Raw genomic sequence first — 15,961 nt, 5'->3', positions numbered from 1 at the left:
TATGAACAGTCAGATAACTCTTCAGTCTTCCAAATCCTTATTGTTTTTCTTGGAAAGATTCTTCCATAGGTTACTTAGATGTGAAGCTTCCTGATGATCTTACTCGGACCATAGATAAGTAATTATGCTATCCTGTTAAAACAATTCCTTCTGCTAACCAAGTCATGGTTTAATTACAAAATGTTATGGCTAGCCAAAATGGCTGCTTTAAAGATGGCGCTTCTTCCCAAAAGGTTTCTTCTTAAGCTGCCTATACATCTACAGATTGGGCTGGTTGGAACAAAAACCTGGTCATAACTGATCATTTTTTGGCCGTTTTCCAGCATTTTAAAGCAAATGGTCATCTGTCATTTACTCTCATCCACTACCAGGTTTTTGTTCCAACCAGCCAGATCTGACAATCTGTAGATGTATGGCAAGCTTAATTCAGACAATCCCCTATTCGTTGCCCCATTCGTATATATTTATCAACTTTACTACATCTCTGCTTCCATTATATGGAAAAGGAAATGCCCTAAACTTTTGTTTAGATCGTATATTTCTGTCTAAGCTAAGGGGCGGACCACAATCCATGGCACCACCGGGTGCCTCAGCACACGAGTTAAGAAATGTCCGCTGGCAGATAGTGGGCTTTGTGAAGAGCATATTGGAGAGCATACAGCTGGCAGTAAAAAATTTAAATTCAGTGCAAAGATCGTTATTAGATTAACACTGAGATCTGAATGCAGAGGTCTGAAGGAGGATTGATGAGCATTCCTTCTGTGCTTCCAGAGGGGGAGGTGTAAGAGACCTGGGGGATTCATAGATGCACGTGAGCATGGAGGTTGATATAAAAAGTTCACTATAAACCTACGTGTTCGCTTTTGGGGGTCGGTGTTACTTTAATAGTGGCCTACAATCACTAGGGTGACTAAACCATTACTATTATTAGGAGGATATGGGTTAAAAACGCTCCTGGGAATCTATTGACATGGGGGTAAGAAATCAAGTTGGGTTCATATGACACTAGGGGATTCTAGACACCCCATCCTCCCCACAACTTTTTGCAATAAAACACTACAATATGGTTTGGATATTAAGATACTATTCGCTTAATTAAATTAAAAGGAAAAACATATATTCTCAAGCACAGTGGATAATCTCCTTAAGATGCATGCAAACAAGAGTAAACTCTTCCATTAAACTTACCACAATAACATCTGGATCAATTTTGTGTATTTTTGCAAGGAAAAATCCCAGAAGAGTCCTCTCTGTTAATGCAATTTCAATATTTGCATTCTGTAAAGAGAACACAAAGGTAGAAAAGTTATACATTAAGGTAATTTTCAGGGCAGCCAAACTGTGGAACTCTCTTCATGGACAGGTGGTGTCGGTAGACACACTAAATACGTTTAAAATAAGGTTGGACAAACATCTATTGGGTAAAAACACCCAGAGGTACAAACAATCATAATCTGACTTTAAATAAATCAGAATACACAATGTATAAGGGATGTAGCAAATACATCATGCACACTAACCAAGCTTGAACTTGACGGACGCATGTCTTTATTCGGCCTTAATTACTATTTAACTGTAAATTTGTCATATCATTTTTCAAAAACTGTACCAGAAATAATGGTCAATATCAAGTAAACAAAATAAATCCAACTAAATAGCTCCTACATATAATATGTACAGTATTACGCTTGCAGTCCTTTTTCTATATAGCTTAGTATATTCTATTAATAATCAATATGGAGGATTGGGGTGCGGAAAAGAAACGATTACCTTTCGTTTCACTGCATCTTTGTGGTCATATGGAAAAATACAGTCATTGGGTTTGGTGAGGACACAAAAATGGGTTTGGAAGGGGGGTTGAGGAGAAGCTTTATCCAGAGGGAATTTGTGATGAACAAGAGCAGCCAGGGCAATTATCTGAAAGAAAGGTTTTATAAATAATGTAATGTGAAACATTAAGCCAAAAACACTACAATATTTGAATAGCTTATGCAGTGTATGTGTCTCTGCACATGGTCATTAAATATAATCCTACTTTATAAAACCACCTTTATCACAGATGTATTCTCTGCATATAATTTAAACGCCTTTGTTCTATTACTCGTAAACTTCTTTATAACTGCCCCCATGACTATCCCACAAGACAATCATTGGTAATACCTCATTTTGGTGATTCTTTGGATTCTGTACAGTCTTCATGCTAAGAGACATAACAACAACTGGAGGAGGGGATGCATTTTTCACAACATTTACTAGATGAGGACCCGTCGCCATTGCTTCAACTTTGCACCAGCTAATAGGCTGGTTGTTAAGCTCTGCAGAAAAACACATAAATGGCAGTACATTTAGTACCATATAATAGTGATACAGCTATAGTAAAACTAAACATCTATTTAATGTAAAAAACTGGTCTACTAGTAGTCACTGTGGGAATTGAGAGTATTTTGGTACAGGCCACAAAGCAAGCTAAAGTCTGTCGATATGTTAATTGCAGGCTCGCTCCTTACTAAATTTATCAAGCCCTCTTTCTCATGAAGAACTTCTAGCCCTTCGACACTAGAGCCTTGGCTCCTAACCATGTCTGATTCAGGATGCTTTTTTACAATGCCGGATGGCCCTTAAGCGTTGTTCACACAAGAAATTTACAGAGGACATAGTCTTCAAGTGCTCCTGAGCCTAGCCATCGCATCCTTTTAGGCATGACTTAGGAGTCTGCTTTCCACAATGCAACCACCTATGAATAACCTGGTCCGTAACCTGGTCCTTTTTACAGAAATTAAGAACCTGGGTCACTCTAGCTTGTCCCAGTAATAACCTTGAATCTCAACTCAGGGTGAAAGGGGTATAACATATCAGTTTGCGTTTAAGAGCCTTACCATGACTAAAATGCACTACTCCTTGTACACGTAAAATAGTGAAGAAAAGTGTGAATAGCCTTCACCAGAGCAGTGCTATAAAAATTACTAACATACAAAAGCACCACCGGAAATTCTGATGAAGGCCTCAATACTGAGACCTAACATCACAGGAGTCATGGTTTATAGAGTTTATAGATCAAACAGGAAAATTTGAAGCTTGGGGATCAAAAGAGGGAACTAAAGGATTTAACTATTCCATCATAGCATCTACATACTTGGGTTAAAATCATCTGGAAAAAGGTGGGTGCCCCAACAAGCAGAAAATAAGCGGTCTAAAAGAAATGCATTGCGTGATTCCAGGTGTGACTATTTGCACTCTGTTATGTACAGCCGCTGCCATGTTCCGTTCAAACACATCGCGGAAACTCTGAGGGGAGAGGATTTTTTTATTATTATATAAACATTTCCGGTCATTTTGTAAAGGTGAATTAAAGATGGAGCATGGACCACACCATCGTTCTTAGTAGAGATGTGCAGGTTTGGATGTACTCTGTTCTTATCGTCAAATTATCGCAGAATCAAAATTTTTTCAATTCGCTATCAGCGGTCACGTGTTTTGGATAACAAATAAGAGCCCACTTTAAAATACTGCGTAAAACTGGACTCGCAACATCTCTAATTCTTAGTGGTATTTATGAAATACAAATATATTCTTTATATATTGATACACTCTTTAGTACAACTTACAAATTATAAAAAAATTACACTTTTTGGGAGCCATTGTTGGTAGATAGCCATGATACAAAGTGAAAAAATAAGTATAAAAAAAGGGGGTTAAGCATATTCAATAGATATTAAGATAGCAACACTGATGCAGCAATTTAATCAGATAACATTGGGCCTTATTCAGATCTGAGCTCAGTACAAATTTGTTTGGAAAATGGGCAAAACCAGGTGCACTGCAGGTGGGGCAGATGTAACATGTGCAGAGAGTTAGATTTGTATGAGTTATTTGGTTACTGTGCAGGGTAAATACTGGCTGCATTATTTTTATACTGCAATTTAGATTTCAGTTTCAGCACACCCTACCCAAATTTAACTCTCTCTGCACATGTTACATCTGCCCCACCTGGAGTGCACATGGTTTTGCCCATTTTCCAAACAAATTTGTACTGAGCTCAGATCTGAATAAGGCCCATTATCTGCTTATAGCCGACCATTTGAAAAGCTTCGGATAGCAATTACTAGAGATAGAAATGGTGATAATTTTAGGACCCAATACGCCACTAAAGCTTTGCAAACACCAAGCATGACCAAACTAAGGCACTCCAGCTGTTGTGAAACTACAAGTCGCATCATGCCTTGCCACAGTTTTGCTATTAGGGAATACTTAAACTATGGCAAAGCATGCTGGGATGTGTAGTTTCACAACAGCTGGAGGGCCACAGTTTGGACATGCCTGGCATACACCATAAATGTATCTGACAAACCATCTGCCCAAGAAAAAGAGAAAGTACTCTCTTTTTTGGGGGGCACGCTTTGAATTAAAACTTAACGTTTAATCATAAATTCATTTAAAACATTTTTTTGACATGACAGAACAAACACACATAAAACATACAAAGTACTGGGAACTCTATAAAAATTATTGTAGATTGGTCTTTATAAAAAAAAAAGGGGGGGGCTTTACCAATCTAGAAAAGATTCTGATTGGGAGCTGCCAATCACAGAAAAAAGAGAGGTACCACAATGTATGAAGTGGACCGCGAATATTTGTTATTTTTTCTATTACACCAAAAAATAATAATAAATGCTTATCTGGCCTTTTCTTTTACTGTTATTTGAAAGAAGGTAGGAGAAGGAATCCCTTCTACTAGGGGAGAATTTATTAGTGAAATTTTGCCTGAGAGAATGCTTCTTGTACAATACAAAAATTAGAAGAGAAATAGAATAAATTGGTGTCACTACACCCCTGCAGTTTGTTTGTTACCACGGTGACTGCTGCTGATTGCTTTAACCGGACTGGCTCTACCAATCCTTGCAATTGAGCGGGGCTAGCCGTGTGACAGTTGCAGATTTGGGTGTGAAGAAGTTAGTGTATTCAATCTCTCAATGTTAGAGTGGGTGACTTCCTGGTTGGCAGTGCCGTTGCAGGGAAGTCTGCCCTCAGTCAATGAGGTTTTAGCCCTGAAAGTGTACAGATTTAGGGGCAGATATGTTGCACTATTGGGTGTCTGTGCACGCTGCTTTCTCCCACATGCTTTTCAGTATTGGTGGGCGATGAGCGGTGCACTCTACCTTTAAGTGCAATTTGAAAAATGCAGACAGGTAAGTGTATAAGTAGAAATGAAATGAAAAACAGCAGCAGGCAGGAAAAAGTTTTGCTTTTATGGACAGTGTATCAGAAAAAGGTTTTTTAATAGTCACAGTGGTACCACTTAATTATATGCATATGTGCATCACTTTTTCTACTGCATGAGTTCATTAAGTTAGTACAACAAATAGTCTATAAGATAAATATTGGTTTTCTCTCTCAGCAAAATAAGCAGATACTATATAAATTCATTTATACAGGGAGATATTTTGGAAGTCACTCCAAATAATTTCTCTCTCAGCAGAAAAAAACACAAGTAATATATATCACGGAGTCACCTGGTTTATAGTATAAATTTCAAAGCAAAACTCTGATATATAGCATGTCATATAAATGGGCAAAAAATGCAGAAAAAGCAGAGACAGTGGGTAATGTTTCACACATGTTAGTTTTTTGGAAACAGCCCCTGAATAGGGGTCTTACCACCACTCGGATTGCTGCCGAATTGCAGCCAGAAGAAATGACAGTCTGCTGAAAAAGAAAACCTGGGTCTCCCTTCTTAAGGCCTGAAAGCGGTGGTGAGGAGTCTGGTACCTCCCCAATGATTGAAGGTGTAAGCTAGTTTGGGATAGACAGCTGTTTCGCGGAGGTCCCGCTTCCTCAGTATACTGAACCTGTCTGGAAAGTGCTGGATTTTATCTAGTGGTGAACCAATGAAACAGTGGGTGTGTAGCAATGACGTGGGGTGGGTGGGTGGGTGTGTCTGTTACCACGGTGCTAATAAACATTAGCAAAAAGCCCCATCATTTTATCACATTGTACATGGCTTACTATATTAAGGCTAGGTGTTGTCTCTTACCCTCTGACTAGAACGCCGATCTAATGTGGTATCTGGCGTCAGTCCAGAGGAGGCGCCTAGTGAGACAGCACGTATTCCCGGTAATCTGTACTTCAGATGTGGCGCGCTGTCATGACGTGCGTCTGTATGAGGCGCATCGTCATGGCAACGTTGTAGTATGCCCGGCGGCCTTTGTGTGGCCGCTGCCTTAGCTCTGAGGCTCTTTAGTTTGTGGCATATAGCGCTGCTATGTTATACCTAGGTTTGGGGCTATCGCTCGTCTATTATAAGGGTGATCCCGTAAGTAGTATCTGCGCCCGATGGTCTCTAAGGTGTCTGGTGACGTGCATATATACAATTCATGTTGCCCTGGCAACATGTTAACGAGTCTGGCTGTTTTCCCCGCTGTCTCTATGCGGCCGCATAATAAGCGCTCTGGCTACTTTGATTTAGGTTTTGAATCTATAGCATGTCTGTGATAAAGTTAATCCAGCACATGGTATCTACATTCGGAGATTTCTGTTATGATGTAGCTATTGACTTGCAGATCGTAACCTATCAGAAAGTACGGCAGTCTTAAAGCAGGCGTTCCCTGGGTAAGCACGCACATTCACCCCTTTCCCATGGCAACCTCTGATAATCAGAACGGTTCCCAGAGAGCTGTGTATATCTACGGCCTGTGTCTTTGCCGTACCACGCTGCACATATCTTATGACCATGGTGCTGCTGATAATGGCTCTATATAGAGATCAATATCTTAAATTATAACCATATCGATATTTTTGTTTTATAAAAACAAAAATTGGGTCTAACATAGAAAAAACGGGACAGTGAACGTGCACAGAGAATTATTACTTGTGTACGGGCACAAAATAAATTATTTGTTGGGTTTTAGATGTGATTGTGTGAATTTATAGTGTGAATTAATTCATAGTAGGTAGTGTTAACCCCTTCCCGACATTTGACGTATATATACGTCATGGCCGGGAAGTACTTCCCGACACATGACGTATATATACGTCATGACTTCTAACTGTCACTGCGTCTAGAGACGCAGTGACAGAGGGACAATGTCTGCTGTCCCTGACAGCAGACATGTCCCTGCATGCCCAGGGGGGGCTGCGATGCGGCCCCCCCGTCGGCGATCGCTGTGATTGGCTGTTCAGTGTGAACAGCCAATTACAGCGTTTTCTGTGTCACCGGCGAATAACGTTCGCCGGTGACACGGGATCGGAGGTGATTGGTGCTGTAAAGTACAGCACCAATCACCGCGGGGTGTAAGGGTGACACTGGTGTCACCCCACCTCACCCCGCCCGCCCCCAAAGGCCGTGATTGGTCCGTCGGACCGACGGACCAATCACAGCCATGGAGGGGGGTTTAAACTAACGGTGACTGCACTGCAGACGCCATTCCGGTCTGGAATAGCGTGCAGTGCGGTCACCGTGCCCAGCTGTCGCCATTTACTGACCAGAACTTGCTAAATACTTACCTGATCACTGCCTGGATCTTGCTTCTTCTTGTGACATCCTGTGCTGTGTTGTGCTGCTGCGAGTTATTAGATAGAGAGATAGAGAGAGAGAGATAGAGAGAGATAGAGAGGCCTAGTGACAGAGAGTGCTATATTTTGTGCTGCTGCAGTGTAATAGAGTTATAGATAGAGAGATAAAGAGAGATAGAGAGAGAGATAGAGAGAGATAGAGAGATAGTGACAGATTGTGCTATATATTTTTTATATAACTGACTGCTGCCCCCCCTTTTGTGCTGATCAGTATAAATTAACTGATCAGCAACTTTTTGGGGGCGCAGGGTATTTTTTATATATATATATACCTGTCAGTGCTGCTGCTGCAGTGTCATAGAGTGATAGATAGAGAGATAGAGAGAGATAGTGACAGAGAGTGATAGAGACTGCTATATTTTGTGTCTGCTGCCCCCCTTTTGTGCACCCCCAGCAACTTTTTGGGGGTGCAGGGGTTATTTTTCATATATATAACTGTCAGTGCTGCTGCTGCAGTGTCATAGAGTGATAGATAGTGAGAGATAGAGAGAGATAGTGCTAGAGAGTGCTAAATTTTGTGTCTGCTGCCCCCGCCTTTTGTGCTGATCACTATATCTGAGGTGATCAGCAACTTTTTGGGGGTGCAGAAGTTTTTTTTTTTTTATATATACCTGCCAGTTGCACTGTCAGTTGCACCAAAGGTTGTGCACCTGCTGCCCCTCACTGGTAATCAGTGTCGCATCACTGATCACCTTTTTTTTTTTTGTGTGTGCTGTGGGGTCTTTTTTTAATTTTTTTTTTTACACACACTGTGATTTTGTGGGTGTCCTGTGGCCACTGTGCGCTGATCAGTGACGTACATCACTGATCATCTTTTTCGGCACAGGGTTGATCTATTTTTTTTTTTTTTTTATCAAATTCCTGTTGCCTTTGAGCGCTGTTCAGTGACGGACGTTACTGACCAACATCTGTGCTCAATTTTTGGCCCAGGACCTTTTTTTTTTTTTTTTTTTTTAACCCCTTCAATTTTTTTTTTTTTTAACCCCTTCAATTTTTTTTTTTTGTATAAAGTATTTTTTTTTTCTGCACTACATACACACTACACACTACATACCCCCCGGGTTGAAATAAAGTTTGTACCCCCCCTACACTATACACGTGTTGAAACATTTCACTACCAGTAACACAAAAATAAAAATGGCATCCCAAATGTCATCCCAAATGTCATCCCAGTCATCCAGAAGAATGTATTCAGTGGAGGAGGCATATGCCATGCTTGCCTCTGACTCTGACACAGCCAGTGAGGCAAGCGGGGAATTTGAAGGATTCGTCTTAAGCTCCTCTTCCTCCTCTGGTGATGAGGGACCCCCTCAAAGACGCCCCCGTAGAGCAGCTGAGACCCACCCCCCAATAATTGATCTCGTATGGACCCCACCACCAGACAATTTTGAGCCCCAGGTTCCTGAGTTTTTGGCCATGCCAGGAATCCAATTTGATTCCACAGGTCTCAGAGAAATTGACTTTTTCAAATTATTTTTCTCTGATGATTTTATAAATTTAATGGTGGACCAAACTAATTTATATGCCCAGCAGTTTATTGCTCAAAACCCCACGTCATCATTTGCTAGGTGGACCCCTGTAGATGCAGTAGAGATGATGACGTTTTGGGGTCTGGTTTTTCATATGGGCATAGTAAAAAAGCCAGAAATTAGGCAATATTGGAGTACAGATGTTCTGTACAGCACCCCATTTTACCGTATGGCCATGCCCCGGGCTCGATTTGAGACGATCCTTAAATTTTTGCATTACAACGATAATGCACAGTGCCCACCCAGAGATGATCCCACCTTTGACCGGCTATTCAAAGTCAGGCCGGTCATTGATCATTTCAGTGCCAAATTTGCAGAGATGTACATCCCAGATAAATTCATTTGCATAGACGAGTCCCTTATACATTTTAAAGTAAGGGTTAAATTCCGCCAGTACCTTCCCAGTAAGAGGGCAAGGTATGGCATAAAAATGTATAAGCTGTGTGAAAGCACCTCAGGGTACACTCACAGGTTTAGGGTATATGAAGGGAAGGATTCAAGAATTGAACCGCCAGAATGCCCCCCCTCCCTCGTAGGTGTTAGTGGAAAAATTGTCTGGGATTTAGTGCACCCCTTCCTGGATAAAGGTTATCACCTCTATGTGGATAACTTTTACACTAGCATCCCCCTGTTTAAGGCCCTTGGTTCAAGAGGTACAGCAGCTTGCGGTACTGTGCGCAAGAACCAAAGAGGACTCCCAAAAACGCACATTGCCCAAGTAATGAGAAGGGGTGAAAGCAGGGGAATATGCACCGAAAATATGTTGTTGGTCAAATATAAGGACAAGAGGGATGTCCTTATACTGACAACAATTCACGGAGACAGTACCACCTCCGTCCCTGTACGAGGTACCAGTACCCACACCTCAAAACCTAATTGTATCCTGGATTACAATAGGTACATGGGCGGAGTGGATCTTTCAGATCAGGTACTGAAGCCGTACAGTGCCCTGCGGAAAACAAAAATCTGGTACAAGAAGCTGGCCGTGTATATCATCCAGATGGCACTGTATAACGCTTACGTGCTATTCCGTTCTACCGGCCAGAGGGGGACATTTATGCACTTTCAAGAGGAAGTCATAAAGGGCCTAGTATTTGGGAACCAGCAGGCAGAGGGCCCCAGTACTTCTAGTACTGGCCCCCGTATTGTACCAGGGCAGCATTTTCCGAACGAAATCCCCTCCACTGCAAGAAAGGGCAGGACACAAAAAAGGTGCAAAGTTTGCTATAAAAAGGGAATAAGAAAGGAAACTATTTTCCACTGTGAAACTTGCCCCGACAAACCCGGCCTATGTATAAAGGAGTGTTTTAAAATATACCACACATCTATGGATTATTAGGTTCATCATTTCACCGTGCTTCGGGGGTCTTGCTAATGCCACATAGCACCCACCAACATTCCACCAGAATCTCAGCTGCAAAATCCAAAAATCACTCCTTCCCTTCTGAGTCCTGCCATGCACCCAACTGGTATTTTTTGGTCACATATGAGGCATTGCCATACTCGGGAGAAATTGGGGCACAGATTTTGGGGTGCTTTTTCTCCTTCATACCTTATGAAAATGAAAAATTTTGAGCCAGAACTGCATTTTTGTGTAAAAAAATTTAATTTTTCATTTTCACTGCCCAGTTGTACCACAATTGGTGAAACCCCTGGGGGTTTGAAATGTACACTATACCCCTAGATGAATTCCCTGAGGGGTGTAGTTTGCAAAATGGGGTCACTTGTGGGGGGGTTCCACTGTATTGGTGCTTTGGGGGTCTTGCTAATGCGACATAGCACCCACCAACATTCCACCAGAATTTGTGCTGCAAAATCCAAATATCACTCCTTCCCTTCTGAGTCCTGCCACTTTTTTTCACACATGAGGCATTGCCGTACTCGGGAGAAATTGGGGCACAGATTTTGGGGTGCTTTTTCTCCTTCATACCTTCTGAAAATGAAAAATTTTGAGCCAGAACTGCATTTTTGTGTAAAAAAATGTAATTTTTCATTTTCACTGCCCAGTTGTATCAAAATTGGTGAAACCCCCCCTGGGGGTTTGAAATGTACACTATACCCCTAGATGAATTCCCTGAGGGGTGTAGTTTGCAAAATGGGGTCACTTGTGGGGTGGTTCCACTGTATTGGTGCTTTGGGGGTCTTGCTAATGCGACATAGCACCCACCAACATTCCACCAGAATTTGTGCTGCAAAATCCAAATATCACTCCTTCCCTTCTGAGTCCTGCCACTTTTTGGTCACACATGAGGCATTGCCGTACTCGGGAGAAATTGGGGCACAGATTTTGGGGTGCTTTTTCTCCTTCATACCTTCTGAAAATGAAAAATTTTGAGCCAGAACTGCATTTTTGTGTAAAAAAATTTAATTTTTCATTTTCACTGCCCAGTTGTATCAAAATTGGTGAAACCCCTGGGGGTTTGAAATGTACACTATACCCCTAGATGAATTCCCTGAGGGGTGTAGTTTGCAAAATGGGGTCACTTGTGGGGGGGTTCCACTGTATTGGTGCTTGGGGGGTCTTGCTAATGCGACATAGCACCCACCAACATTCCACCACCAAAAATCACTCCTTCCCTTCTGAGTCCTGCCATGCACCCAACTGGTATTTTTTGGTCACATATGAGGCATTGCCATACTCGGGAGAAATTGGGGCACAGATTTTGGGGTGCTTTTTCTCCTTCATACCTTATGAAAATGAAAAATTTTGAGCCAGAACTGCATTTTTGTGTAAAAAAATGTAATTTTTCATTTTCACTGCCCACTTGTATCAAAATTGGTGAAACCCCTGGGGGTTTGAAATGTACACTATACCCCTAGATGAATTTCCTGAGGGGTGTAGTTTGCAAAATGGGGTCACTTGTGGGGGGGTTCCACTGTATTGGTGCTTGGGGGGTCTTGCTAATGCAACATAGCACCCACCAACATTCCACCAGAATCTGAGCTGCAAAATCCAAAAATCACTCCTTCCATGCACCCAAATGGTATTTTTTGGTCACATGTGAGGCATTGCCGTACTCGGGAGAAATTGGGGCACAGATTTTGGGGTGCTTTGTCTCCTTCATTCCTTGTGAAAATGAAAAATTTTGAGCCAGAACTGCATTTTTGTGTAAAAAATGTAATTTTGCATTTGCACAGCCCAGTTGTATCAAAATTGGTGAAACCCCTGGGGGTTTGAAATGTACACTATACCCCTAGATGAATTCCCTGAGGGGTGTAGTTTGCAAAATGGGGTCACTTGTGGGGGGGTTCCACTGTATTGGTGCTTGGGGGGTCTTGCTAATGCGACATAGCACCCACCAAAATTCCACCAGAATCTGAGCTGCAAAATCCAAAAATCACTCCTTCCCTTCTGAGTCCTGCCATGCACCCAAATGGTATTTTTTGGTCACATGTGAGGCATTGCCGTACTCGGGAGAAATTGGGGCACAGATTTTGGGGTGCTTTTTCTCCTTCATACCTTCTGAAAATGAAAAATTTTGAGCCAGAACTGCATTTTTGTGTAAAAAATGTAATTTTTCATTTTCACTGCCCAGTTGTATCAAAATTGGTGAAACCCCTGGGGGTTTGAAATGTACACTATACCCCTAGATGAATTCCCTGAGGGGTGTAGTTTGCAAAATGGGGTCACTTGTGGGGGGGTTCCACTGTATTGGTGCTTTGGGGGTCTTGCTAATGCGACATAGCACCCACCAACATTCCACCACCAAAAATCACTCCTTCCCTTCTGAGTCCTGCCATGCACCCAACTGGTATTTTTTGGTCACATATGAGGCATTGCCATACTCGGGAGAAATTGGGGCACAGATTTTGGGGTGCTTTTTCTCCTTCATACCTAATGAAAATGAAAAATTTTGAGCCAGAACTGCATTTTTGTGTAAAAAAATGTAATTTTTCATTTTCACTGCCCAGTTGTATCAAAATTGGTGAAACCCCTGGGGGTTTGAAATGTACACTATACCCCTAGATGAATTCCCTGAGTGGTGTAGTTTGCAAAATGGGGTCACTTGTGGGGGGGTTCCACTGTATTGGTGCTTGGGGGGTCTTGTTAATGCAACATAGCACCCACCAACATTCCACCAGAATCTGAGCTGCAAAATCCAAAAATCACTCCTTCCTTTCTGAGTCCTGCCATGCACCCAAATGGTATTTTTTGGTCACATGTGAGGCATTGCCGTACTCGGGAGAAATTGGGGCACAGATTTTGGGGTGCTTTGTCTCCTTCATTCCTTGTGAAAATGAAAAATTTTGAGCCAGAACTGCATTTTTGTGTAAAAAATGTAATTTTGCATTTGCACAGCCCAGTTGTATCAAAATTGGTGAAACCCCTGGGGGTTTGAAATGTACACTATACCCCTAGATGAATTCCCTGAGGGGTGTAGTTTGCAAAATGGGGTCACTTGTGGGGGGGTTCCACTGTATTGGTGCTTGGGGGGTCTTGCTAATGCGACATAGCACCCACCAAAATTCCACCAGAATCTGAGCTGCAAAATCCAAAAATCACTCCTTCCCTTCTGAGTCCTGCCATGCACCCAAATGGTATTTTTTGGTCACATGTGAGGCATTGCCGTACTCGGGAGAAATTGGGGCACAGATTTTGGGGTGCTTTTTCTCCTTCATACCTTCTGAAAATGAAAAATTTTGAGCCAGAACTGCATTTTTGTGTAAAAAAATGTAATTTTTCATTTTCACTGCCCAGTTGTATCAAAATTGGTGAAACCCCTGGGGGTTTGAAATGTACACTATACCCCTAGATGAATTCCCTGAGGGGTGTAGTTTGCAAAATGGGGTCACTTGTGGGGGGGTTCCTAAATTTTAGCATCTTATGGTGCCTAGAAACCTACATGGTGCCTAAAAAATAATCTCATAAAAAGGAGGCTCCAAAATCAAGTAGGTGCTCCTTCTATTATGAAGCCTGTGGTTTGGTCAACGTGCACACTAGGGCCACATATAGGATATTTATGAAAACAAAAGAATTGGGGGAATCAATTTTTAGTCACATTTCTCTAGTAAAATGTACTGTGTTCCTTAGAAAAATGTATTAAAATTGCAAATCTGCAAAAAAAATGAAATTTTGAAATTTCACCTACACTTTGTTTTAATTCCTGTGAAACACCTAAAGGGTTAACAAACTTCCAAAATGCTGTTTTGAATACTGTGAGGGGTGCAGTTTTTGAAATGGCATCATTTATGGGGGTGTCTCACATACAAGTCCCTCAAAGTCACATCAGAACAGAACTGGTCCCTAAAAAAATCAGTGTTTGAAATTTTCTTGAAAATTTGAGAATTTGCTATTCATATTGTAAGCCTCCTAGTGTCCAAAAAAATTAAAAGGAAGTTGAAATAATGATGGAAACATAAAGTAGACATATGGTCTATGTTAGTTATTAACTATTTTGAGTGGTATGTTTATTTGTCTCTCAAGCAGAAAATGTGACATTTTGCAAATTGCTAAATTTTCCATTTTTTCACGACATTTTGGTATTTTTCACAAAAAAACACAGACTGTATCGACCCAAATTTACCACTACTTTGAAGTACAATGTGTCACGAAAAAACAATCTCAAAATCACTGGGATAAGTAAAAGCAAAAAAAAGTTATCCCCACTTAAGTGATACATGTCAGATTTGAAAAAAAGGGCTCTGTCAGGAACGCAAAAACTGGCTCTGTCAGGAAGGGGTTAAAAAAACAAAAATAAATAAAAACCAAAAAACCCTAAAGGGGGCTAATAAATTATAAAGATGTGATATGTTACTGTGTCATGTGATGTTATTTGTTACGAAGGATAATTTTATATAATACAAAGTTAAGTGTTAATCATATGCCGCCATCATTTTTTCGTTGCAAGCGATTTTTTATATAGTTGTTTTTTAATTATAATTTGTGCTAAAAAGAAGAAAGAAAAAAAAGAGATAGTGGGAAAAGAGAAGAAAATAAGTGGGGTATTTCTACACGGAGTCCTATAGTCCATCTGCCCATGTGGCTGGTTGGCTGGAATGATATTCTGGTAGTTTAATGGAGCAAATGATAATAGCAAATTTTGCTAAAAATGCTGGAAACTGACAGACAAAAAAAAAGGATTATGATGTTGTGCTAAACACTGCTTTATCTATGTTATTTAATGTATTTATATATACTGTATATTAACCTGCAGACCGCTCAATTTTTACATTCTAAAGTAGATTTCAAATTACAAAAAAAAAAAGTTAAGTCCAGAAAAGATACAGTAAAATGAACGCCCAACACATTATGAATAAATCTCTACAAAATTAAATAAAAATAAGCTTGCAACAGAAAGCCCCTTTAATCCTTTACTTTGGCACTTACAACCCTTCCAAATGCAGCAAGTAGGCGAAATGCCTGTGGAGAGATCAAGGTCAAGCAAATATATATATAAATACAAAAGAAAAATTTACAGAAAGAAGCAGTATATTTACGTGGGTTCTTTATCTCTAGCCAGCTGGGCCCTTTTATCTTTCGGCTAAGCAAAAAAAGCTCCAGGCTTGAAGTATTTGTTCCAAAGACATGTGAAAATGTTTCTCCTTTTAGGTCTTGAGGAAGTTGGGGCAAGTCTGCCTGCAAAGCAAACATATCATAAAATAAATTTAGTCAAAGGAAACAATTAGCGTGGAAAATGTATGTCCAACAATCACAGCCAATTTTGATTTTCCTTCTCAGCTAGGAACACTCACCCCCTGCCTGGAGCATTTACTTTCAAGAGGTATAAAATTAGGTGTGGTAATTTGTGTCTGCATAAACTTTATACAAAATAATAATTGTTAATCTCCTTTAAAAAAAAATAAGATTAGTACAAAACTAAAAAAAAAAAATCTGCAAGACACTGTTCAGTCAATGTGAAGTA

At 40.8% G+C, this 15,961-nt stretch overlaps 1 protein-coding gene across 2 annotated transcripts in view; it reads right to left on the bottom strand.

Annotated features, from left to right (window-relative positions):
* The window catches only part of POLA1 (DNA polymerase alpha 1, catalytic subunit), a 332,356-nt gene that overhangs the window by 276,604 nt on the left and 39,791 nt on the right, over window positions 1–15,961 (bottom strand). For both annotated transcript variants that reach the window (XM_083172524.1, XM_083172525.1), the window contains exons 14-17: window positions 15,537–15,675; window positions 2,161–2,315; window positions 1,771–1,917; window positions 1,189–1,278 (exon numbers count right to left, since the gene is read on the bottom strand). In XM_083172524.1, coding sequence (XP_083028650.1) covers window positions 1,189–1,278; window positions 1,771–1,917; window positions 2,161–2,315; window positions 15,537–15,675 — 531 coding nt within the window. The remainder of the gene's footprint in view (window positions 1–1,188; window positions 1,279–1,770; window positions 1,918–2,160; window positions 2,316–15,536; window positions 15,676–15,961) is intronic.

Source organism: Crinia signifera, chromosome 2, assembly GCF_055691185.1.
Source record: "Crinia signifera chromosome 2, ASM5569118v1, whole genome shotgun sequence".
Lineage (NCBI taxonomy): Eukaryota > Metazoa > Chordata > Amphibia > Anura > Myobatrachidae > Crinia > Crinia signifera.
This window is presented reverse-complemented; position numbering and strand designations above follow the sequence as displayed.